Genomic DNA, 26694 nt, shown 5'->3' with positions numbered 1-26694 from the left:
ATGGTGGGAGAGGGGTCACAGCATAAAGCAGAGTTGAGGGGTCGTGACCTCAACCTTTCCGGTAGCAGGAGCCCTGTTGAGGAGCCTGAGATTCTTAAGTTCTGCATCTCCTGTTTTTACCATGTCAGGACTGTAATGTGAATCAGCTGTACAGCTGCAGTTATTCTGGCGTGACAATAAGAAGATTATCTGTGGTGGCGTGTGTGAAAATGTGATTGCGTTTTATGAGGTCGACCGATTTAGCTTCAAAATAGCAATTTTTTATAAACTATAATTCTTCATTTCACGGCTATCTGGAACGCTTGATTCTGAGAGATCAGTTGCTGCAGTTTTCTGCAGTAAATCATTTTTTGTAATGACCATTAAACTGTATAATTGTCTGTTTTACCATGTTCATTCTGTAGGCCTAGTCTTACCTTCTACATACTGAAATAATGTCATATTGAAATGTATTTCTTTCTATTGATTTACTTACAGTATTTGATAAGTAGCTGTGTAATAAGAAGGATTACACACGGTTAGCCGGTCATTATCACAAAATAAACCTCTTAAGCGTGATACGAGTCTCCTGATCCCCCTGTCTGGGTTTATATTTTGCGATAATGACCAGCGTACTGTATATTATCCTTTACTTAATATCTTCTTAATGATTATATATGAACTGTTGGAGTAGATTTTGGTAGGAAAACATCAACTGAAACAGATATTTCCAGTTCAATAGTTAGTATGAACTTTTTAGTATGGGTTTTCACAAGTTTGTCTTTCCAGCTAATGGACAGTCTTCAGTTAAATGCTTTTCCTTGTTTTAAGGGTAAAATCAAGCTCTAAGAATCAAGCTTGCACATGCAATGTAAAAAAAGTGTACATAAAATGTCTTAATGAATAGACAGAACAGCATTTATTTGAAATAAAAATCTTTTGTAACAGTGAAAAAGTCTTTACTGTCACTTCTGACAATTTATTGCCTCCTTGCTGAATAAAAAAGTGAATTAAAAAAGAAACAAAATTTCTTACTTGCCCCAAACTTTGGTAGTGTAATCAATCCTGACTCCAGAAGATTGTTTGTCCCGATCCAGACCCTCTCTTACACATTTTCCGATTGCTTTCCAGCCTTTAAGTTGGTCATATCACCAACATATCATTGAGGTGCATTGCAGAAACTAGCGCACAGAGAGGGCAGGATGCCCAGACAAACAAAGGCTTTTATGATTTGTGGAAGCATAGAGGAGAGAGATCCAAGACATTTTCCCTTTCCTAGCCTTCAGCAACTGCTGTAACAGTTCCTGAATTCTCCTGAGAATATCCCAAATTCTCTCAGTAACATTTGCCCCTCATGAAAACAGTGTTTTCAGTACTGTATGGCTGCATATGGGATGTATTTGATGAATCTACACTGTAAAAAATTTGCTGTAGTTTTGCAGCTGTTTGCCAGTAACTTACTGTAGATTTAAATTTATGTTATTTACTGGCAACAGTTTGTTCAAAGTTAAATGAACATTAAACATTAACAAGTCTTTGTCTTTAAAGAATAAAATTATAAAATAACAATCTAATGCAAAGCATTCTGGGAACCAGAAATCTTCATCAACCTTTTTCTGTTTTTTTTCCTTCAGATTTTGGTTCCCAGAATGCTTTGCATGAGGATGTTATTTTAGTTTTATTCTGTAAAGATAAAGACTTGTTAATGTTTAACGTTCATTTAATTTTGAACAAATTGTTGCCAGTAAATAACATCAATTTAAATCTACAGTAAGTTACTGGCAAGTAGCTGCCAGTAATACTGTAATTTCTACTGATTTTTCTAACAGTGTACGCTTCTGTCCTCACATTAACGTTGCCATAAATTGGCTAAAGCCCCTTTCTGAACTCAAGGCCAGATTTTTCCACCTATGGCGAAGCCCAATAGCTTCAACCAGTTATCTCCACCTCATCACTTCTTAGAGTCTCCATCTCTCAGCAACAGTGGCCCTCTTTCCATAGACTTTTACCCGAGCATTCAAGGGCAGGGAATGTGAATCTTAGAGAAGAGACGCTTTTCTCCTTCTCTTTCTGCCTTCTCTTGTTTTCCCACTCCACTGTGAGAGATTGATGAGACAGGTGCGGCCAAGAACAGACCAGCTGGCAGTAAATCCTTGGTACAATCAGCTAGAGGACAGAGAGAAAGAAATTAGAAAGAGATGGGGATTTATGTCTGGAGTGTCTTGGTTATTTAACGGGGCTATACCGCATTTATTGATTAATTATTTTAATGAAAACATATTAAGACCTCTGAATCTTGTTCTGCTTGCTCTCTGTGAAGACGAGGGTTTATGACATCAGTCGACTATAATTCTGACAACGTTCTCTGTGTTTGTGCTCCACAGGTAAAAGCAGATGATGCAGATGGTGGGTCATTTGGGGCCATCACGTACTCGATTGGATCCGGGCCTGCTAGTGCTCCACCCAGTCAGTTCAGCATCAATAAAGAGACTGGACAGATCTGCACCAGTGTGGCTTTGGATCGGGACGAAGGATCAGACAGTTTCGACTTCACTGTCACTGCAACGGACGGGGTGAGGGAATTATAAGGCCAGAAATTTGAAGCTTATAATTTTATGAAAGCACATTCATTTAAAACTTTTCTCATTTGGAGCTGTGAAGCTGTTCTCATACTTCTTATGGTCGTTTTAGTTGTTATATTGTAAAATGGTTAGAAAGTTTACCTTTATATATAACCAAAAGGTTATATTATATATATATATATATGTGTATATGTATATGTATTAGGGCTGTCAAAAGATTTATCGCGATTAATCGCATCCAAAATAAAAGTTTGTGTTTAAATAATATATGTGTGTGTACTGTGTATAATTAAATTTGTATATATAAATACACACACATGCTTGTATATATTTAAGAAAAATGTGTCATTTATATATATAAAAAAATTATATTTATAAATTATATATAAATATATACAGCATATGTATGCAAATATTTCTTAAATATATACATGCATGTGTGTGTATTTATATATACAAACTAATTATACACAGTACACACACATATATTATTTAAACACAAACTTTTATTTTGGATGCGATTAATCGCGATTAATCTTTTGACAGCCCTAATATGTATATATATATATATATATATATATATATATATATATATATATATATATATATATATATATATATATATATATATATATATATATATATGTATGTATATGTATATGTATATATATATATATATATATATATATATATATATAAATATATGTATATATATATGTATATATGTGTGTGTATATATATATATATATATATATATATATATATATATATATACATATACATATACATATACATATATATATGTGTATATATATGTGTATATATATATATATATATATATATATATATATATATATATATATATATATATATATATATTAGATGAAAAACTTAAACTTTAAAAACTGAAACTTTAAAAAAGTGCTTAAATTACTGAACTAAAACTGAAATAAATATAAAAGCTATATGGAAGTATTAAAAAAACAAATAAAAATTACAAAAGTACAAAACAAAATGACTAAAACTTAAATGAAAACTAAAATTATAAAAGAATATATACTATAAATGATACTAAAATAACACTGGTCTCATTGTAGCCCATATTTTTACTTCTTTTTTTTTTAAGAAAAGGAGGGACAAGTCATTTAAAAGTATTCAATAATTTTTGTGGTATTCAACATTATGCCACAAGTGCTGTCGATTAAACTAAACCTCAACCCGCAATATTCTTTTAAGACCCACATTGTATGTTAGTGTCCAAAAATGTGAGACCACTTGGAAAAATGCTGGTCATTAATACATTTAATATGCTTTTTAACTGTTTGGGGAAACCTGATCCATTTGGAATTATACACTGCAGCTTTAAGAGTTGAAAACCCTTTAAAACTCAATGCAGAAGCATAAAGTCTGATTAAAAAAAGACCATTAGTTCTGTTGTGTAGCACCTAGATGTCCAGTCACTCAGTTCTTTCTCTCTCCGTTGCCAGTAACAACAGTCATGAGCTCTCTAAATGAAAAGGCAATAAACCGCAGTGTCTCAGGGGCACATTTCTGTACATACACACACACACTCACACTATTTCTCTTTATAAGCTTACAGCAGTGGCCCTTTTTGTTTCCCATTTCAATTATTAATGCAGCCATAAAATGCTCCTTGTGAAGAGAGCGAGCAGGCCGACTGCAGCACATACTAGCTCACTGGCCTCTCTTAACCTGGAAAGGCAATTATATCCCACTGCAAAGTATTCTTCTGCATTATTACACACAAGAAATCATCAAGATTGATTCGATAGAAGTGTGACAGTATCCACAATCCTGTCGTCGTTATCGCCAGTAACTTAAAATGATATTTTCCCTGCAGGGAGGCCTTGCGTCCTCCGCCTTTGTGAAGGTGTCACTGGTGGACATTAATGACAACAGACCTACATTCTACCCGGTGAACTATGCCGTCAGCTTGAGCGCACAAAGCACACCCGGGACCTCCGTTGTCAGGGTAACGGCCCACGACTCAGATGCTGGTGCAAATGGTAAAGTGACATATCACACTGTCCCTGGTGGAGGATCCAATTTCTTTACCCTCAACAAGGACACAGGTAGGTCAATAAAATTAATTATAATTAATTAAATGAATATATAAATATATATATTATATTTTAATTGGTTGAATTATTCCTTTAATATAAATTTAATTCAATACTTATATATGGTATATATAAATATACAATGTAATATATGAAATTACATTTATTTTAAAGGAATTTGAAAAACATGATTTTCAATGTATGACTTTCTTCCTTGTGTGGAAAACAAATTATAATTTTTTTTCTATTCTTTTGTGGTGTATTCTTACTTTTAATGTGATTTTTAGGTGATTTTTGAGAATTCCCGTAAAAGTTTTGGGCCTTTTCAGTATCCATAACCTGTTGTTAATTCCAGTAATCGCTTGTCAGATTGGCTGACTGAACTTTCTCATCCGTATCCTTATATTTCATATTCACAGTCTTCAGGACTGATCATAGCCTATATCTCGCTTTATTCTATTCTCACTGCATTTTTTCGCTGTTAGGTGTGATCTCTCTGTCACGCTCGCTGCATGGAAAGGCCAACTCCGTCATCACCATGGTGATCACAGCACGGGACGGAGGCGGTCTCACAGCACCTGTCAACGCCAGAGTGAACATCAGCGTTGTGGCTGGCTCAGTAGCGCCCCCAGTGTTCGAGCAAGCGCAGTACTTCTTCACCGTATCTGAGGACGTGCTCCGGGGAACCGAGGTTGGCGTAGTGAGAGCCAGTGGCAGGAATGGTTAGTTTCAGCATTTTTCATGTTCCATCTAAAATAAGTAGCCATGTGCTGCTGCATGCTTTCGCATAGCTCTGCTAACCTCAGTGCTTTGGCTCTCTGAACCATGAACTGCTGTCTGTAAGACAGTCAAGGGTGCGGAAAAGCCTGATCGGGAATATGTTCACTTTCGCTGAGCCAGTTGTGCAAATATAGCAGCAGCTGCTGCATGAACCTCATTAAACAGTCACATCCATCACAGATTCCACTCTACCTCATGTTGCTGGAAATTATTATATGTTTATGTATATTTTCTGATAGCACAGGCATTTCGTTGGGATGTTTAATGAAAAATAATGGGGGATTCTATAAGAAGTACCTGTCTGTACTAGGGGATGCACTGATATCACAGTTCTGGCTGATACGGAAGTCAGTAATTATTTTCATGTTATGGCAAATAACTGATAAATGACAGATATTAAAGGGATAGTTCACTTTGAAATTAAATTTTGGTATGTTTTAGCTTACCTCAAGGGCATCCAAGATGTAGATATCTTTTTTTCCGCAGTAGTTTCAATTTTGATATTTTTAGGTCAAACCGTTCTTGTCTGTCAGTCGTATAATGCAGGTCTATGGTTACTGTCTCAAAGAGCATGCACAGAGAAGTCCAAATTAAACAATTCCCCATCGTAAGTACACATTGATGGCCTAAGACACGAAACGAGCGGTTTGTGTGAGAAAACGAACAGTATTTATATCGTTTTTAACCTCTTGTAACACAGCCACGTCCAAGTGATCTGAGGGTGCGGGCGCTTCCTGCTGTGTGACGTGTACACAGACTGGTGCATAGATATATACACTAGACGTCGCCTTGGCTACGGCAGTTCATTGGAACGAATGTCTTTAAGGCGACATCTAGTGTATATTGTATATCTATGCACCAGTCTGCGTACACGTCACACAGCAGGATGCGCGCGCGCCCTCAGATGACTTAGACGTGGTTGTGTACAAGAGGTAAAAACTATATAAATACTGTTCGTTTTCTCACACAAACCGCTCGTTTTGTGTCTTAGGCCATCAATGTGTACTTACAATGGGGAACTGTTTAATTTGGACTTCTCTGTGCATGCTCTTTGAGAAAGTGACCATAGACCTGCATTATATGACTGACAGACAGGAACGGTTTGACCTTAAAATATCAAAATTGAAACTACTGCGGAAAAAAAGACACCTACATCTTGGATGCCCTTCAGGTAAGCTAAAACATACCAAAATTTTATTTCAAAGTGAACTATTCCTTTAAAATGTGATACTATTTTGTCTAAATAAATGGTAAAGTAAAATACAAAAAACTAAAACACAAGTGAATTTAGGCATCACGTCATTATAATGTACAGTATGAAAAATGTATATTCATTTTGAGGTATGATAAAGACACATTTAATTAAATGAATAACTTTAAGTGAGTGTTCGATAATGGAATCTTCCTTCTGTAATAATTGGGGGAATGTGAAAATATATCCAATATAATCTGATAAATAAATAAATGTCTTATAGCGTCCAACAACCAATGTAGTACTACACTACCATTCAAAAAAATTTTTTTTTATTCCATATTAAATTAATCAAAAGTGACAGTAAAGACTTGCATTATTTTCAAAAGAAAATAAATACTGTTCTTTTGAACTTCCTATTCATCAAAGAAACCTGGTCCCACAAAAGTAACTGTTTTTGACATTAATAAGAAATATTTTTTGAGCAGCAAATCATGTGACACTGAAGACTGGAGTAATGATGCCGAAAATGTATCTTTACCTTCACAGGAATAAATTACATAGAAATAAATTTTTACTGTATTTTTGATCAAATAAATGCAGCCTCATTAAGCAAAAGAGACCGACCCCAATATTTTGAATGCTAGTGTACTGTATATGTTGTGCATCCCTAGTCTGTACCTTTCATTAATTGTATATTTTTCATTTTCATAGAGTTGTGTAATAGTTAAAGATCTGGGTTTGTAGGGTCTGAAGAGATTTATCCATGAATCATTACCGATAATTCCATAAGAACATTGTCCTTGTAATGAATTTACAAAGTCGCTTTAGATTAAATCACTGCTTACGTATCTTATCCCATCACTCTCTCACTCCAGGAGTCTCTAAGGATGTCACCTACACTATCTCTGCTGGGGATCCAGATGGTTATTTCATGGTAGATCCGGAAACTGGAGCACTTAGAACAAGCCTTCCTCTGGACCATGAGTCACGTCCCTTTTTCGACTTGGAAATTCAAGCGCGCAGCGGTTCCCCTCCAGCTTTTGGAGAGACGCGTGTTCGGGTCACCGTAGCAGATGTGAATGATAACGCTCCCATATTTTTCCCATCATCCTCTGAGTCTCTGCTCCTACTAGAGGCCACGAAAATGGGTACTGTTGTGTACCGCGTGCAGGCCGAGGACCGCGACTCAGGCCCTAATGGACAGCTGAGCTTTGACCTGATGACGGCCGGAGGGCAGCGCACTTTTGGCGTGGAGCGCAGCAGTGGGGAGATCCGACTGATTGGGAGTCTGTCGTACGACAGCGTTCCTCGCTATGACCTCCAAGTGATCGCAAAAGACAGCGGCGCGCCTCAGCTTAGTGCTACGTTCAGCCTGGTGGTCCACATCCAGGCGGAGAACGACCAGGGTCCCGTGTTTGACACGATGACCTACCGCGTGGAGCTGAAGGAGAATTCACCACTCAACACAAACTTCTTACAGGTCCGGGCACTCAATAGAGACCCCAATGGAAATGGAGGGTCGTCCAGAGGTTCCACGCCAACTTCCACACTGGCTTACAGACTCCGGCCTGATGGGGACGCAGCAGGATTTGGGATCGCCCCGGACAGTGGTTGGCTGTTTGTTAAGAGCGCTTTGGATCGAGAGGCCAAGGATATCTACCTGCTAACTGTGCTGGCCACGTCTGGAAGCGGGCAGATGGGGAAGACCGGCAGCGCGACGGTCAGAGTTTCTGTGACGGATGAAAATGATAACTCTCCTCGTTTCTCTCAGGAGAGGGTGTTCTTGGCAGTGAGAGAGAACTTGCCTGCAGGAACTGGTTTTGGGAGGGTGTCTGCTACCGACCGCGATGCGGGTCTTAACAGCCGTCTTACGTACAGACTACTTCACACGGACCGATACTTCCAAATCAATTCACGGACTGGTGAGTTGGAACACAATTCTGACCCTTCAATGTCATTTGACATTTAGACATTTAAGAAATTTTCTAGATGAGGGTCTTTCAAACTTTTTGATGCCAAATATTTTGTATTAAAAAGGCATGTATATAGACCCATTTATATTGTGAAAGATAGGGGCAAAAATTGGAAAAATATTTTTCTATAAAAATAATTCTACCCACCAGTACATAACTGCATATTAATGTACTGTTAAATGTCTACAGCTCTAAAGAAAAAAACACAACTATGGCTATCAGTAGACTAAAATAATTATGATTAGGATTAATCTTATCTCAGTCATTTCCAACGGAAACATTTTCTTTTTTTAGAAAGCAGAAAGAAACAGTAATGTTTTTAATTAAGTTATTTTTTAATGATATATATATATATATATATATATATATATATATATATATATATATATATATATATATATATATATATATATATATATATATATATATATATATATATATATATATATATATATATATATATATATATATATATATATATATATATATATATATATATATTTATGTATTTATTTTTACATTAATTTTCCATGAAGTTTTTTTGTGGACTCTTTAGAACCTTCTGGGTCTGGTTGAAAATCCCTGTTGTAGACTATATACTCTAACTTTTGACCATAAACTTTTTAAAAATTAGCTGTGTGTTTATGAATTCATGAATATTTTGACTACATTTTTATCTCATTTCAGTTGTTCAGTTAACTTTTCAAATTGTATATCAGTTTTTAAGTTTAAGTTTTTCATCTAATATTTATGTTTTATTTTATTTCATCTTTAATTCAATTTATGAAAACGATTTTAGGTTTAATAGATAATAGTTTTAGCTTTAGTTAACAACACCACTGAAAATCAATTGCACCATTCTAAACTGATTATTCTGACTACAGTAACTCCCAAATTTCATGTGTAGGTGAAATCAGTACCAGGGCAGCTTTGGATCGTGAGCACCAGTCGAGTTATCAGCTCATTGTGGTGGTACAGGACAGTGGTACACCTCCACGTAGCGCCACCGGAACAGCCCATATAACCGTGCTGGATGAGAACGACAACGCGCCAGCATTCAGCCACACACAGCCTGGCAGGGAGATTCTCATTCAGGCAAGAAACAGACTGGCACAGACTATATTCAAAGGCTTAAATCAGTGTCATAACATAGGTGCTTGTGTTTATTAAAGCAGTTTACACATCATAAAAACGTCATTATGTCTGTACATAATATCTTTCAAAAATTGTTTATGTGACCTTGGATACATTCCCACTCTTGAAGTTGTTTGTATCAAGTATAAGCAGCCAGACTGTGCTGTTTAAAAACTTGCTTGATGTTTTCCAGGTTCAGGAGGGTCTTCCTGCCGGTTCTTTATTAGGAACTCTTCACGCCAAAGACCCAGATGAGGGAGAGAATGGAACTATTTTCTACTCATTATCAGGTAAACAAGAGTCTAGAATATTTCCTATTTGCTGGGTATTATTATTGCCAGAGGATGTTGCAGAAAATGTTGAAACTGTTAAACATAAACAGATGTCCTCAGTTATCTTTGTGCCCAATATGATGTATTGTACAGCTAATTATACTACCATATTTGTCTATATTTATGCTTCCATTTGTCCTTGCTTTTAAAGGCTCCAGAGCAGAACGTTTCTCCTTGAACCCAAATACCGGAGAGCTGCGCTCCTCTTCCCCCCTGAGGAGAGCTGAAAAGGCAGAGTACGGCTTCACTGTTACTGCCTCGGACCGTGGAGCTCCATCTCAGAGCTCTTCAACTGCCTTACTTGTACAGGTGAGACTATTTTTTTTTTTTTTTTTTTAAATATCGGACATTTTTTAGGTGGTTGCTTACTGGATCAAGTCTACCCTTAATAATTTTTTATTTAGTTAATCTGCCGACGTATTAAAGAGGCCATATTATGCCCTTTAACAAAATCTTAATTTTGTTTTTGGAGTCTACTAGAACAAGGTTTTCATGCTTGAATGTTCAAAAAGCATTCACATATTTTACATATTTTACATTGTTGCTCTGGGGAGCGTTTCCCGAAAGCATAATTGCCAACTATGGAACTTGCGAAAGTTCCGTGGTCATCAGCATAGTTCAGTGAGATGGTGTTTCCCGAAACCATAGTTCCAACGAACATTCGCAAACAGCATCGTTGTGTGGTTGGAACAACAGCTCTCGGGCTGTGGTTAAGAGCATAGTTTCTTGTTTGCATGACATGTGGACTTAATAAATCCTTATCTTGAGCAAAATAAGCAAGCTGACAATCAGTACAATCTATATCTTTTGTTTCAAATACAAATGTCAATTATGTCTTTTAGTTTCTAAAAAGAGCACTTTTTAAAGAGTGCATACGTGCTCTAGTACACAAGAACAAGCCTATGATGCCTATGAGCCTATGCCATGTCTGTAATTTATAGTAAAAAATCTAGCATTAATTCGATCTCTAACGGATTCATTATAAGTTATTACTCCACTACCTGTGTGACATCATTTACCAACATGGTTGAACGACAAATTTGCGACAATACGGTTTCGGGAAACAGTCGTGAATAGCTAGTTGATTTCTTCAATGATGCACGAAGCAGCGAGTTACGTCGTTGTGTGGGAAATGCAAAGAAAATTTTAGTTTCTGTCTCTATGAAGCCCCTCCTTCAAAAAAGCGCAATGTTCTCTGATTGGTCAGCTGGACCAATGTGTTGTGATTGGTCAACAGTTAAAGCGTGTGTCGAAAATGTCACGCTCCTTACCATAACACACTACTAATGCAATTCAACCAGGCCTCGTCCCTTTTTGCATATGCCTTGGGCAGGAATTATTTAAATGATGAATATTGTGACGTGTACGTTCCCAGAAGAAAACTCAAGACTACAATCGAGGCATTTTCAGGGAGTTCAGAAACAGCGCCTTTGACTGTTCCTAACTATCATCATGCTCACAGTCCCCTGAGCTGTGGTATCAATATTCAAGAAGGGAAATGAGTTGTGACCCGGAGGCCAGCTCCTTTCTACACAAACACCTCAAAACTCCCAGGATTACTTCCTGCTCCAGAGGAACGTACTGTAACAGAAAACCATGTATTAATCCCAATGTTTAGCATGGAACTGCGTGAAACAGACATGTCAAACTACATCTTTGACAATAGGATCATTTCCATGGCTTTTCATTCCAATGTAAAAGAATCCGGATTCTAAAGAGTTTATTCTCTGTAAAATTATTCTTGCTGGTTCTTTTTTGTTGCGAAATATCTTTAGTGCTTTTACAGATGTGATTTCAAAAAGGGAATTGGAGGCTAATTGTAGAGTGTGCAGTTGCATGCAATTTCTGTACTCCCTGTTTGTATGAGGAAGATGAGAGTAAGGGAGAGATGGAGTGAGAGAGAGACGGGGGAGAATGCACCTTTGAATCAAGTGTTCCCAGATGGCTCTGATGAGGCCCAGCTGTGGTTCCCCATGATCAAACAGAAAGCTGCAAACTTGGGTCCCCTAACACGGTAGCGCTAACGCCGATACGCTCGCACCACAGAACTTTGCACCAGAGCAATCTCGAGATAATATTTTACATACCATCAGTAATACCATCTTCATTTTGAAAGTCCAGTGTACTTTGCACCTAAGAGAGAGCCCAGAAATGGATCAATGTCAATCCTTCTGTTGCTTTCCTTCCTGTGATCTGGTATGTGTGTGTGGTTTTTTTTTTCATGGGGATATTAGTATGAAAGGCTTCCACTGTCAAACATTTTCCAGCTCTACTGTACTTCAAAGACATGGGAAATGGCAGGCAGGTTCATTCCATCTTATTAGTTCAGTATTGTGCACTCTGTTGACATCTAAAACAATGAGAACACACCTATGCGTTGTAAATTGTGGAATACTGTATATATGGCTAATGATGACAAATAATCCTCTGTTTTTACATTTTACATTACATCTTCTAAATTCATTGTGTTCCCAATCTGTAGGTCATTGGCTCCACAAGGACCCCTCCAAAGCCCAACACCCTATCCATGACCCTCAACTCAGTGGAGGGTGCCAAGCCAGGCTCTGTTATTGGCTCAGTTAAAGCACATGACCAACATGAAGTGAATTCAAACGGTCAGGTGACCTACCTGGTAGTGGGAGGCACAGATCATGAAGGAACCTTTATGGTTGACCATTTGACGGGAGATGTTTACTTGGCTAGAGAGCTGGACTATGAAAAAGGGTCACGGTATACTCTACAGATCGAGGTGGATGATTTCTCCAATGCCTATCCAAACACTCACATGGTTCAGCTGGAAATCAATGTGCAGGATAGTAATGACCACGCACCACAGTTTCCAGAAGATCCTGTCACTATTGTTATTCCTGAGAACACACAAGCCGGTTCCTCTATTTATACCTTCCAAGCTACTGATAAAGATGGTAGTGGCCCCAACAGTGAGGTACGCTATTCTATCCAGCAGCGGTGGCCTGACAACCCAGATCTCTTCAGTCTAGATCCTGTCACAGGAGTCTTGAAACTGGGTCGAGAGCTAGACCATGAGGAGACCTCCAGCCTGTTCCTGGTGGTCCATGCCACGGATTCAGCCTCGGACCCCAATCAGAGACTCTGGGGCTCGGTGACGGCACGAGTTTTCGTCACTGATGAGAACGACAATCCTCCGATCTTCAGCTCCCCGACTGCTGTTAGTGTGATGGAGGATCAGCCGGTGGGCTTTGTGCTGCTTTACGTCATGGCCCGGGATGCAGATCAGGGCGAAAACGGCAGAGTATCCTACAGGGTCCAGTCGGGAAACACAGCAGGACGGTTCGGCCTCAGCCCGAACAGTGGTAAGAATCATTACTTCTCTCTCATTCGCTCAAAGCCAGAAGCAATTTAGCAGAACAGATCAGTTTCTTGAAGGGTTTATTCGTGGAAGCACAGTTCTATTTTGGCCCATCGACCGCACACTCTTTGATTTGGCGTTGGAAATATGCATGTGTTAGTTTGAAATTCCTCTCAACCTCCCAGAATATGACCATTTACAGCTCACGCAAAATTGGATTAAATTGACAAAATCACCTAATCGACTGAACATCTGTAGATGATTTCCCTTCCATTATTGTCAGATGGTTTATGGTGTAGGCTAGTGTTTAATTTCTGTTCTAAATCAGGCATATTGTATATACTGTATACTATATATTAAAGTTGGGTTAAAGCGCACAATAAAGTCACGGCTGATATTAACCAGACACTAAGCAGAAAGTCTTCACACTGTTTGGACTCTTTAAGAAAGAGGTCTAGAGATGGACGTTAAGCACAAAACCAGAGCTACCGTATCCAGAAGCAGAAGCCAGCTCAAACATCTCAATGATGTGTTTAAAGCTAGAGTGTGTTAGGTGGACTATAAATAAAAAAAAGAGGCCGCACACAGACTTCTCACAAACACACAATAATATTTCGCAGTCAGCAAACAGTCAGGCTGCCATATCAACCACAGGGGTGTGTTTATCCTGGGTGACCCTCGCTCGGGGTCTTGCTGATGACAGCAGTGCAGAGAGGTATAGCTGGAAAGGATCAAAAATGGATCCATGACAACAAATTTCTTCCCTGGTCTTCATACCAGCAAGTCAGCAAAAAACTTAATTCTCAAATTCCTTATAGAGAGTGCAGGAGCTAAACTGAGGAGAAAAACAGAGGATGAATAAAGCTGAAATTTATGTCAGACTGGAGCGGAAATTGTGTTTGACTTCTATGATGTTCTATGAACAAATTTATGTTAAAAAAGGACCAGCAAAGATGAATTATCCCTTGAAGCATCTAATATACTTAGAGCTAGCTAGCATCCCTATTAATCTCAGTGGTATTTTCTCAGCTGGCAAACATATTATATTATATTATGTTATATTATATTATATTATATTATATTATATTATATTATATTATATTATATTATATTATATTATATTATATTATATTATATTATATTATATTATATTATATTATATTATATTATCATTAAATTATACAGCTACTTTTGAATGGCCATCACTGGAGACACATCCATTTTGTCCACATAGTAATGGCATCCACCAGTAAAGACTAACTGCCTAAGCTAACCGGCCAAACTTTGTCCCCCTGGGTAATACCCTGTTTTGTTTTGTTTTCTGTGGTAATATTATGGTATCATCAGTATTATGCTATATACTATAATATTTCCATTGGATAACATCAATATTGTACAGAAACAGTACTTTTTCTGTTTGTAATCTCCACATCATTTGTTGTGGTGGGCTACTTTATGTCATGAATGATCTCCTATCCTCATCAAAGTTACCCAGCCACATTCAGGTAGCTTAAGATATTGTCTGGCATGTACATAATTAAATATTACAAATATGCATGGTATAAAACAGAACAGCTCTCTGACCTCGGTCACACGTCTCCAACCACAGGCTGTGAAGCGTGCAGCAGATCTACAGATGTTTTTCTCTTCTCCTCTCCTCTTCTCCAGGCTCTCTCTCCATCCTTAAACCTCTGGATCGTGAGGAGCAGGAGAACTACAATCTCACAATTGTCGCGGAGGATCATGGGATACCCCAACATTCCACCACTCAAGTTCTGTCTATACAAGTAATTGACGTAAATGATGAAGCACCGTGGTTTGAACGCAGTGAGTTTGAAGCCCAAATCAAAGAGAACCAGCCAGCAGGAACAAGCATTCTGAAGGTGTCCGCTTCAGACCGGGATCATGGTGAGTGATTTTTTTTTTATTATTATTCTGCAATAATCCATGTGTTAAATGTTCCTTTACTATTGAAAAGAATCACCTGCATTGTTGGGTATTTCAACCTTTCAGATATTCATGACCTGTGTCTGAAAACTTTGCCATCTGGTTAAAGCAGTTATGTTGAGTTGCAGTGAGGGCAGTGTTTTTTTTTACTCTTCCTGTGGAGGGTATGTGGGACTCATTCTCAGCCTCCTGGGTTTAGTGAAAGAGTATGAAAGAGAGATTGTAAAGACATTTTTCAGGAAGCATTAATTGAGCAAGCAGGTGCTCGTGCCAAAGCTTGCTAACTTTGCACGCAATCTGGCACTCGTGTGTCTTTAGTCCATGCTTAACACTTGTGTGGACCACTACTAATGAAACCGGTCTTAAATCCGAGATGAAAAGGTTTGAACCTGAATATTTTGACATTTGGCATTGCACTTCTGTTTTAATTCAAATCAGGTCGTTCACAACTTCTTTTACATCTTCTAACTCAGAATGAAAGGAAAGAGGTTTTGGTTGATTGTTACCAGTCACAGGCTGTGTTTGGAATAGCATTCTTATATACTACACATACTAATAATTGATCTGACTGCCAAAAGATATTTTTACACAAATTCTAAATAAAAATTCCACAAATATGTCAAGGTTTTGTAAAGGGATGAGGTGAGGACTCAAAGATGCAGAGAAATAAGCTTTTGTTGTTATAAAGAATAAAACAAAAAAATTAATCCTTCTTACAAAACATGCTTTCGTCTTAACCTGATCACTATGGTAAGCCTATTATAAGTGTTTATAGACCTAACGGGATGGTTTTCGTGGGAAATTACGTTACATTCGTCACCCGTCTGTGCATGTCTTGTCATATCCGTAAATAGAGAAAATTTGCTCTGGCTACTGTGTGGGAGTGGCATAGGTTAGTTGTCACAACGAGTGAGAAAGTTGACATGGGGCCCGTTAAATCTCAAACCTCAGAGGATTCACACATTTTTTTATAAAGAAAATGCCTAACAGAGGAGTGTTTGCTGGCAAAATGAGACTGAGACAGAGCTCGTAATAAAATGAGAATCAACACTGGCTTGGCGTGAGATGTTGAGAACTGAGGGATTTGAAATGTTGTAAAAGCGATGCAGAGATGTTTATATTACTCAACAGGTGAATAAGGTATTTTATTGAATAGATAAATTTCCATATGTAGCTCTCTAACAGAGTTCATAGTAAAGCATTATCTATTGCGCTGGAATTTAATGTCTTCAGCTAGTCAGCTTAAGATATTTTCCATCTAAACTGGTTATATCTCTTAAGCCTAGTAGTGAATGTTTTATGAGCAGTAGGATAACCATTGTTCTGTTTTGTTTTTTCTTTTAAAAAGTTACGTAGTGTAACTTTTAAATAATACATTTTGTAAATGTAATTTATTGTCAATCTCTTAGCTCATAACTGGAAGCCATTCACATGTAACCTAGTGAGATCATGTGGCAACAATGTAGTATACTTTGAAAGGTTTCACTTACTAAAAGATAGTAGGCAGCATGCAGTGTTTACTGTGCAGTGTTCAGTAGATAGATAATAAGCTAGTATTCGATTATGATCAGAATTATTGATTATATATTTCTGTTTTTGTTGCAGGCACGAATGGCTTAGTGATTTACGGTGGTCTGACTGAGGATGGATTCACAATTAATCCAGAGACGGGTGTGATATCTGTCACTCAGGTTCTAGATAGGGAACTTCAGGACCACTACACTGTAACAGGTACATAAACACAGCCAGGATCTGCACATAATATGGTTGAAACAGTGTTATTTTAGTATTATTTATATACTATTATTGTATTTTTTTGTGTCTGTTTAGCTTTAATTTAATGTAATTTAACTTAAACGAAAATTCAAAAATGTTGCTTTGGCAACTAACTGAAATAACTAGTTTTTATAAAGTTTAAATTGTAAACTGTGTAAAATTTTTCATTTTATTTGATTATTTTAATGGTAATGATGATTTCAATTACCGAAACGTTTTTAATAGTTTAGTTTTAGTTAACAATAACAACACTGGCCTGAAAAAGTATTATGTGCTACTATAAAATATCATTTTATATAATTATAATTTATAATATTATCAAAACTTATACTAAACTTAATAACCCTCTTTATATCTTGTGAATATGATAGTGTATGCAAAAGATGGAGGAATACCCCCTAACTTTGCCAAGGCTAAAGTACACATCACGGTGCTGGATGAGAATGATAATGCTCCTGCTTTCGGGCGGCAGCATTACAGTCTGGAAGTGCCTGAGAACCAAGAGCCCGTGGAGCTTTTCAGCCTCAAAGCCACAGACCTGGACACCGGAGAGAGTGGACGACTGAATTATAAGATCACTGGTAAAACTTTTTTTTTTTTTTATTCTGTACAGAGGAATCTGTAGAAGAAGAGCTTTTACAGTGGATTACAAACCAGATTTGCATTTTTTAATTATCTTCGGTCAAGGCACGTTACTGTTTTTGCTCACATTGCAGACTTGTTTCTTATAAAAACAAGACCCACTCTGCTTGATTATGAACAAATGTTTTGTCTGTGTGTTTCCATTCTAGCTGGCGACCCAGATGGTGACTTTCGACTTGTCGGTTCCTCTGGAGCTCTGTCTACTTCAAAACCTCTGGACCGAGAGCGGAAGAACAGTTATTCCTTGGAAGTGGTGGTTCAAGATCATGGCAGCCCTTCACTGAGCAGCACTGCCACTGTGGAAATCTCAGTCCTTGATGTAAACGACAACAGCCCCAAGTTTGGCAGCAGTAGCTACACCGTCGATGTCTCAGAAGATGCTGCTGTAGGTTTTGGGGTGTTGGATGCAAAGGCCACAGATGTGGATGAGGGCGAAAATGGGCAGATCTTATACTTCCTTAGCCAAGAAGCTAAAGGTGCATTTACAGTGCATCCAGACACGGGGCGGATCACTACCACAGCACCTCTGGACAGAGAGAAAAGAGCTTCTTACACCTTCCAAGTGTATGCTATTGACCTTTCACCCGCCGCACCTCGCAACGCCACAGCCCAGGTAACCGTTACCATACTGGACGTCAACGACAATGCACCATTCTTCATCCAGGACCCACTGATTATCAACGTGTCCAGTGGTAGTGTGTCCACGCATCAGGTGGTGGCCACAATGAGAGCAGAAGATAAGGACTTTGGAGCCAATGGGTCGGTGTTTTACCGCTTTGCTATGCCAGTCCGAGGATTTTCTATTAACTCGCTAACAGGGGAGATCCAGACCACAGAGAAGCTGCAGACCCTCACGCAAACCCAACGCACCCTCATAGTGGAGGCTATGGACCAAGGCAGCCCTCCTCAGTCTTCTCTAGGTGTGGTGATGGTCTATGTGAAGGAGGAAGATTACAAGGGCATTCGATTCTCTCGCAACGCCAGAGATGTTAGCTTACAAGAGAATGCAGCTAAAGGTACGAAGGGAATTTACAGCAAAAGATTTGGTGTGCTATTATTCTGGAAGATTTTAATTGTTACACAAAGCAAGAAATTGTTCCTTGCTGTCCATTTCATGGAAAAAAGGAATGAAGACATTATCATGTTATAAAATAAATCCTTTGTCAGCATCAACCCTATTTTACTTTCTTAATACATGTTGCTGGTGGTATTGTGCACCATTCAGTGAATGTTATTCCCAAAAGAAATACAAATTCTTTGCAATCGTTCATTAAAATGTAATGATTTTTGCGTTTCAGCTGATGTCATCACGGGCATGCACAGTTATGACCGGGGAAAATGATGTTACATTTTTTGAAAATAATTTTGTAATATAGATATTAATGTATTAAATATGAATGTAATATAGGTGATGGCAATAATACCAAATTATAGAACTGGAAATATTTATATATTGTCCCACTGGGACAGAGATGCAACTTTTTGTGAACCAGTCAATTCCAGATGGATAATACTTGGTCCCACCATTCTTCTTTACTTAATTTGTTGATGTCCTGTTTTGCTCAGAAACAAAACACATTACAAAAATAAAATGGGTTGAAAATTCCACTTCATACTGACTTTGAAAATAAGTATCTTGTATGTGATGTATCTTCTTACAGGTTAAACAGTGCATTGCAAAACTATACAGGCCTCCATTGTCGCTCTTTTATTACAAATCCTACACTAAAAGTTAGTCTCTGTGCAATTGTCATTTCCAAGTACTGGCATGAGGCAGTTGAAAACTTTTGCAATGAACTGCATGGTGAAAACTGCAGCATTGTATTTCAGCACTCGCAGGCACAGTCAGTTTTGTGAAGCATTGAAAGCCAATCCATCAGTTTAAGTGAGTTTGGCAGAAGAGTATTGAGGTTTTTTTTTGTGTGAATTTTTCCCCACAGGCACTGCAGTCGCCCAGGCTCAGGCTCAGCACCCTGACGGCACCCGAGACGGCATCACTTACACCATCTTCAGTGGGAACAAATACCGTTCCTTCAGCATTAGCTCAAGTACAGGTCAGATAGGAACTTTTGACAAGATTTTGACAAAATGCATACAAAAAATAATCAGAAAGATGTTAAACAATATTTCTTATTAACAATGGCAGTCAGTTGACCTACTTCAATGCATTATTGGTGCTTTCATAGGTGAAATCTGGGTACAGAGCTCAAATGGCCTGGATTTTGAGGACACTCCAAGACTCCGCCTAGTGGTGAAGGCTGAAACTACATCCTCAAGCTCCTTCATGGCTGTCAACCTGATTCTTCAGGATGTCAACGACAACCTCCCCCGATTCCAGCTGCAGAACTATGTGGCTTATATGCATGAAGCACAGGGCTATGATTTTCCAATTCTTCAGGCAAGGGGTCTTCTACTTTTTTGTACTTCTAAAAGGTTACATGTAATTGAAAACACATTGGAAAAGACGTGAATATTCTACAAACAACTTTCCAATCATACATAGTAACTTTTTGCCATACTAGCCAATCGTAAGTGAATTGAGAAAATGTACTGTAGCTGTCATGAAACTTTTTTTTAACCATATTATAATGGAATTATTTACCGGTTTTTCCCTCACATATTTCTTACTTTACATCAGCGAGTGTCAGATTTAAACTATGTATGGCAAGAGTTCATTTTGGACTGTCTGTTTGATTAACCTGTTTTTGTATGAATTAGGTTATGGCAGAGGATGTTGACCAAGGTCAGAATGGTCAGGTGACTTACTCCATTGAGTCTTCGAGTCAAAGTGGCCTTTTCAAAATTGACCCTCTGACCGGCAGCATCACGACCGCGGCCATAATGGACAGGGAAATCTGGAAACAGGCACAGTGAGTGTATATTATGTGTACTGCGCTTGTTCGGCCGATGAAGTCATTGCTCTGCAGGTCTTTAATTTCCCTCTGTTCTGTGGAATGTAACTGTCCTCTCCAGCGTCATTTAGTTTGTGTGTGATGTGTTCAAGCCCTCGTAGTTTTACCTCATGTGTTTTGTTTCTAAAATGTTCCCCTACCCGTATAAAGTGGTGTGTTTTTAATTTACTACATTTTTGGTCTGTTAGAGCTTTTGGATTGTTGCACAAATATTTTTTCCAAAAATAGAAGACATCTTTTGTTCTCTCTCTTGATCTAAAAAAACTGAACAGAAACATCTCTCACGTGATATAAGTCAGAAAATAATTATCTAACCTTTTATTTTATCTCGTTTGCATCAGGTTGGTGATAAAAGCCACTGATCGTGGTAGCCCCAAGCTAGTAGGCACTGCCACCATCACAGTGATTATTGTCGACCTCAACGACAACAGTCCTACCATCCCAGTGCCACGGGAAATTAGAGTGCCAGAGAGTAAGTGAACTAACTGGTGACCTTTGACCCTTTATCTTGAAAGACTAAATTACAAGCACCTAAAAGACAAGACTTTTATTACTGCACATGTATCTGAACGTTGTGTCCCTGCTTCCCTCTTCCAGACTCTCTTATCGGCACTGAGATCACCCTGGTTACTGGAAATGATGTGGATTCTGGCCCAGTGCTGTCTTACTCTTTGCAGCTGGATGCTCCATCACAGGGAAAATTTGATATCCATCGTTACAACGGCCGTGTGTCTCTGACAGCACCACTGGACTTTGAGGAGAGGACATGGTACACATTGACTATTCGAGCTTCAGATTCAAAGCATCAGAGTGAAGCCAATTTAACTGTGCTGGTGGAGGACATAAATGATAATGCACCTACATTTACACAAGATCTATATCAGGTAACTTTTTCTTTCTACCATTTGAAGTATTTTAAAAGGAGTGACAATTTGTATCTTGTTTTATTAGGATTGATGTAGGTTTATTGGCTTTGTTCTTCTTTTGTTAACTGTGTGAGAAAAAGGGTTTGACTCTCATGGATTAGGATGGAAAAATAACTTGAGTCACATACATTTATCCCAGAATAAATGTACATGCTTCCATTCGCACCAGTAAAAAGTATGCAGTCATTTATGATTGCATTTGTTCGTTTACCAGATGCTTTTATTCAAAATGACATCGCTGTGGATACAGGAAAAAGCATGCCAAATAACAGCTTTGTTGTTGCTTTTGGTTTCTAGGTAACACTTCCAGAACATTCTCCACCAGGCAGTCCTGTTATCACAGTAACAGCAACAGATCGAGATTCAGGAGAAAATGGAAAGGTCACCTATCGAGTATTGTCTTCAATGAGGGACGGATTTTACATTGATCCTAAAAATGGTATAAGCTTTATACTAAATATATTAGTGGCATTTACTCATGTATATTCTATTTATAACAAATAGCATCTTGCAACAAATAAATTGTTTATAATAAGTGCAATTAGTAGTGGATGATATGTGCATAAAGTGGTGGGTTGAGTAAATAAAAAGCATCTACTTATAGGTTCAGCTACTTGCATGTAGTTTAAATAGCCACTGCCAATAGTTTTAACATATAGTAAACTATATAGCATTAACATTGTAGTAAAAGCACTTCCCATTTCTTTCTAGGTACACTTTTCATCAGACAGAAAGCAGAATTTGACCCAGAGCAGCCCTCTGTGAGTGTAGTCGTCGAAGCTCGTGATGGAGGATCTCCACCTCTATCATCTTCTGCCACGGTCCAAGTTCAGCTGATGGACGTCAATGATAATGCCCCCATATTCCATCAGTTGGAGTACAAAGCCACAGTGTCTGAGGACCAGCTACCTGGAGCCACTATCCTGACCTTAGAGGCAGTAGATGGAGACCTATCTCAGGAAAACTCTGGTTTTGATTTTGCAATCGCCAGTGGGAATGTTGGAAATGCTTTCCAGATTGAGAGTAGCGTTCGTTTCATAGAGGGCCATGGCTTCCAGACTGTAGGAACCCTGATCCTGGCGGAGCGACTGGATTTTGAGGCGCTATCACGCTATAACCTTACCATTGCGGTCTCGGACCGTGGTGTTCCCCAACGCAGCTCCAGCGTACCAGCCATCATCACAGTCACTGATGTGAATGACAACCCTCCTGTCTTTGGCAGAGCTGAGTACTTAGTGGCTTTGAGTGAAGGGGCAGCTGCTGGTACAGAATTCTTACGTGTGACTGCAACTGATCCCGATTCAGCTCCCTATGCAGAGGTCCAGTACAGCATCAGCTCTGGAGATGAGATGAAACTCTTCTCTGTGGATCAGTGGACTGGGGCACTGAAGCTTCAAAGACCTTTAGACAGAGAGAGCCGAACTTCCCATGTGGTTATAGTACAAGCTTCAGATGGCCATGGTCATTTTGCCTTGGCTCCTATTAATGTAGAGGTAAAGGACATTAATGACAACAGACCTTACTTTCCCATTGCTACATTAACGGCCAGTGTCCGTGAGAACCAGCCACCCAACTCTGCCGTGACTGTGTTACATGCAATCGATTATGACACAGGAGTTTATGGACAGCTGAAGTATTTTTTGATGGACCACTCCAGCCTAGGAAAAGACCTCTTCTTGGTAGATCAGAACTCTGGTGAAGTTCGTACCAGGCAGATATTTGATTTTGAGAAGGTAAACTCATTTAACTTCATTGCTTTGGCTGTGGATGCAGGCAACAACTCAGCTACAGTCACAGTGCAGGTCTACGTCACAGGGGAGGATGAGTATGACCCAGTTTTCACATCTTCAGACTTGTCCTTTGAGGTACCAGAGGGAGCCAAGAAAGGTCAGAGCATTGGGCAAGTACAGGCCAAAGATGAGGATGGTGGGATGGATGGCATTGTACTGTACTCCTTCCCCAATTCCTCTCCTTACTTCGATGTGAATAAGACCACTGGTGTAATCTACCTAAAGATGGACAGCTCTGGCAGCTCAAGTGGTGGAAGTCGCTCGAAGAGGGAAACCCGCCTAATGACTATGGATGTTACCGCACACAGCCCCCTTGAAACATCGAGAGTAGCTTCTGCTCAGCTAACCATTGATGTCACCAACACATCCTTTGGTCTCGCAACAGACTTTAATGTCCTCCTTGTGAGCATAATTGCTGCCTCTCTTGGAGTAATAGTCTTGTTAGTCATAATTGCTGTGGCCCTTTATCTAGTAAGATCAAAGCGCAAGAAGAAAGGACAAGACACAGGGAATAGTACTGTATCTTCAGGCACAGCTTTGCAAAACTTGGATGAGTCTAAACCCGCAGGGGGCGACAGGATCTATCATCAAGCACTTCCTGGATATGCAGGTGTTGAAGAAGGAACAGGTGGAGGCTCCTATACCCGAGGAGGATCCTTAGATCCTTCTCACTCCAGTGGACGGGGATCTGCCGAAGCGGCAGAGGATGATGAAATCCGGATGATCAATGAGTACCCAAGAGTTGCAAGCATCACCTCCTCAATGCAAGAGCACATCTCTGCCAGGGGCCCTGATTCAGGTATCCAACAGGATGCAGACCAACTCTCTGATATTTCTTGTGAACCAGGGCCACTTGATGCAAGCCAGTGGTTCAAAAATAAGAAATTGGGGAGCATCAGTGGGAGTCTCAGTGGTACCCTACTGTCTGGTCAGCTCCCAGTCTATAGAGATGAAGGTGGGGGCTACCTTGGAGTAGGTCGTGGGTTGAATATTTCCCATCCAAAAGATTATGCTTTCCCTGAGGATGGAAAACCCTCAGTTGATGGCTCCCTCACAGCCATAGTGGCAAGTGACGAGGAACTGCGAGGCAGCTACAACTGGGACTACCTTCTCAACTGGTGCCCTCAGTTCCAACCCTTAGCCAGTGTCTTCACAGAGATTGCCAGACTAAAAGATGAGAGCTTACCTCCCAACAACCCACGTAGACCTTTCCAACCCAAAGTCAAGACAGACCCCAAGCCAAGAATTGACCCTCCACCCCTCATTACCTCAGTGGCTCACCCAGGGGCCAAATCTGTCCCACCGAAACCCGCCTTAGCACGGACGTTCCACCACTTAGCATCGCTAAGGCGTTCACCTATAAGCCACGAGGGTTCCATCTCCTCAGCAGCGATGTCTCCCAGTTTCTCCCCTTCTCTGTCCCCACTTGCTGCACGGTCCCCAGCCGTCTCCCCATTCGGGGTCACTCAAGGTCCCTCAGCCTCCATCATCAGCACCACAGAGCACTCTCTGGAGCACAGTGATGAGGCTGAGATGAGAATTTAATGCGACATTGCACTCCATTTTGTGGAGGCCGTTTTATGTCTTTTGATAAGACATTATATTAGTCACTCTTAGCAATGTTGCATACCTGAAAAAGGCAGCATGAAGAATCAGTCGCTAAGCCATGATGGGGACGCAGGTGTCTGGTAACTGAAAGGGTAAAAACATTGTGTGGCGACATTACCCTTCTTCAGAGCCACCGCAGTGTTGATGTGAAGTGAGTTATGTGTTGCTTTGTTTTGTCTCGCTGGCTGGCCAGGGAGGCAAGACGTGGACTGCTCCTTTTGTTTGTTTCTTTTTATATTGATGACTCAAACTGCTTTGAAACTCCAGTGTTATGTTAAGTCCATCCAAAATAGCTGCTATTGTCATACTTTGTAGGCCGCAATGAGAACTCTGTAGAAACTCAAACTGATGTCACTATATTTGTTCATTACCAGGAGATGTTATTTTTTCTTTCTTTTGTATTTTAAAAAAATGCTAATCAGTTTCATTTATGTTTTTTATGAAGGACTTCCCATTGCTTTGAGAGAAGGAGTTCTTACATTTTAGTGACATTTTTTGTATGTATATTTATATGTATGCTAGCCATAATAAGTGTATTATCATTGTATAGTGTCTAGGATCACCATACTGTGCGGTTGTGAAAATTGTGACACTTGTAATGTGAATGATTGGAAGATTGTTGTATTTTATTATTTATAAAGAGAAAGGCTGAAAGTGTTGAAACTTCCAATGTTGCATAGTGTTGTATTATAGGCTTTTTCAAGTTGTATTGTCCTTTGCCCTTTGAACTAGATTGTTAGCATCTTAGCTAATTTATTGAAGAAAAAAAAAAAAAAAAAAAAAAAGGACCATACTTTTTCGGCTCATCTGGAGACCTTTCGAGAAATTGGTGAAACTTCAAAGACTCTTCTGTATATAAATGGGTTTCTTCCAAAGCAGCAGCTCTCTCACACTGTTTCTATGCTGCTTTTTCTGACAATAAAAAAAGTTTTGTATAGTCTACATAACTTACGGTTGGGTCGTTAGTAAATTTAGAGTGAAAAAACTTTTGGCCCATCATCTAGGATGTAGTTTATTCACCTTTCAGAGTAAGTCACTAGACAATGGACCTTCTTTTGTAATACACAGTGGATGTTTTCTGTTTTGAAAAGAAGCTTCTGAAGTGCCCTGCATTTTTTTTTTTTTTTACAATCTCGATGGAAAGAGATTTAAGCATTTGAATGACCAGAGGGGCTGTTTTGCTACCTGGTGCATGCCTGATACCGCCACTGCCTCAAGTGTAACTGGACCCTGTTTAGCACTCAGAACAAATGCAACTCAAAGAGGGGTCTGACATTTTTGAAGTCTGTCTTGCACAATTCATTTTAAAAGTTGACATTTAATTGTCTCATATTCTGGAAAACAACAGATTCCAAGATGGCTGCCTACATTCCAGCAGCAGTACAGTTTAAATCATCTGTACATATTTAAATCAAATATTAAATTCCTACTGATTTCTTTTGTCAAACCTGAGTCTTCTGTCTTCCTTCCTCCAAGCTCAAATCAAAACACGGATGGGGAGTTTCAAAGTAACTGAAGCGTAGCAAAAAGCAAAAGGGAAACAGGAGGGGTCAGAGTCAAATTTGTCCTTCATTAAAAAGCAATTTGAAAGGATACAGTATGTTCCAAAAACCTAGACTAAAGCCTGGCCTCAGGCTGTGTATAGCTAGACACAGGGTGTGCCCGTTTTAAAATCTCAGCCATTAAGAAACATTTTCATGAATGTCCAA

The 26694-nt window shown here is 39.1% G+C and overlaps 1 protein-coding gene across 1 annotated transcript; it reads left to right on the top strand.

Annotated features, from left to right (window-relative positions):
• Positions 1-26429, top strand: LOC308686479 (protocadherin-16-like; the record flags this gene model as incomplete). The annotated part of the gene is made up of 20 exons (XM_081394899.1): positions 1-132; positions 2364-2552; positions 4423-4654; positions 5128-5364; positions 7493-8539; positions 9498-9685; positions 9918-10014; positions 10208-10365; positions 12539-13388; positions 15053-15292; positions 16937-17062; positions 17479-17688; positions 17899-18765; positions 19690-19803; positions 19936-20147; positions 20468-20619; positions 21003-21133; positions 21259-21545; positions 21885-22026; positions 22299-26429. The coding sequence occupies 20 exons, from the start codon at positions 1-3 to the stop codon at positions 24920-24922; spliced, it is 8235 nt and encodes a 2744-aa protein (XP_081251025.1). The 3' UTR covers positions 24923-26429.
• Positions 26430-26694: the final 265 nt, after the last annotated feature.

Source organism: Scardinius erythrophthalmus, assembly GCF_964197995.2.
Source record: "Scardinius erythrophthalmus genome assembly, contig: HAP1_SCAFFOLD_306, whole genome shotgun sequence".
Taxonomy (NCBI): domain Eukaryota; kingdom Metazoa; phylum Chordata; class Actinopteri; order Cypriniformes; family Leuciscidae; genus Scardinius; species Scardinius erythrophthalmus.
This window is presented reverse-complemented; position numbering and strand designations above follow the sequence as displayed.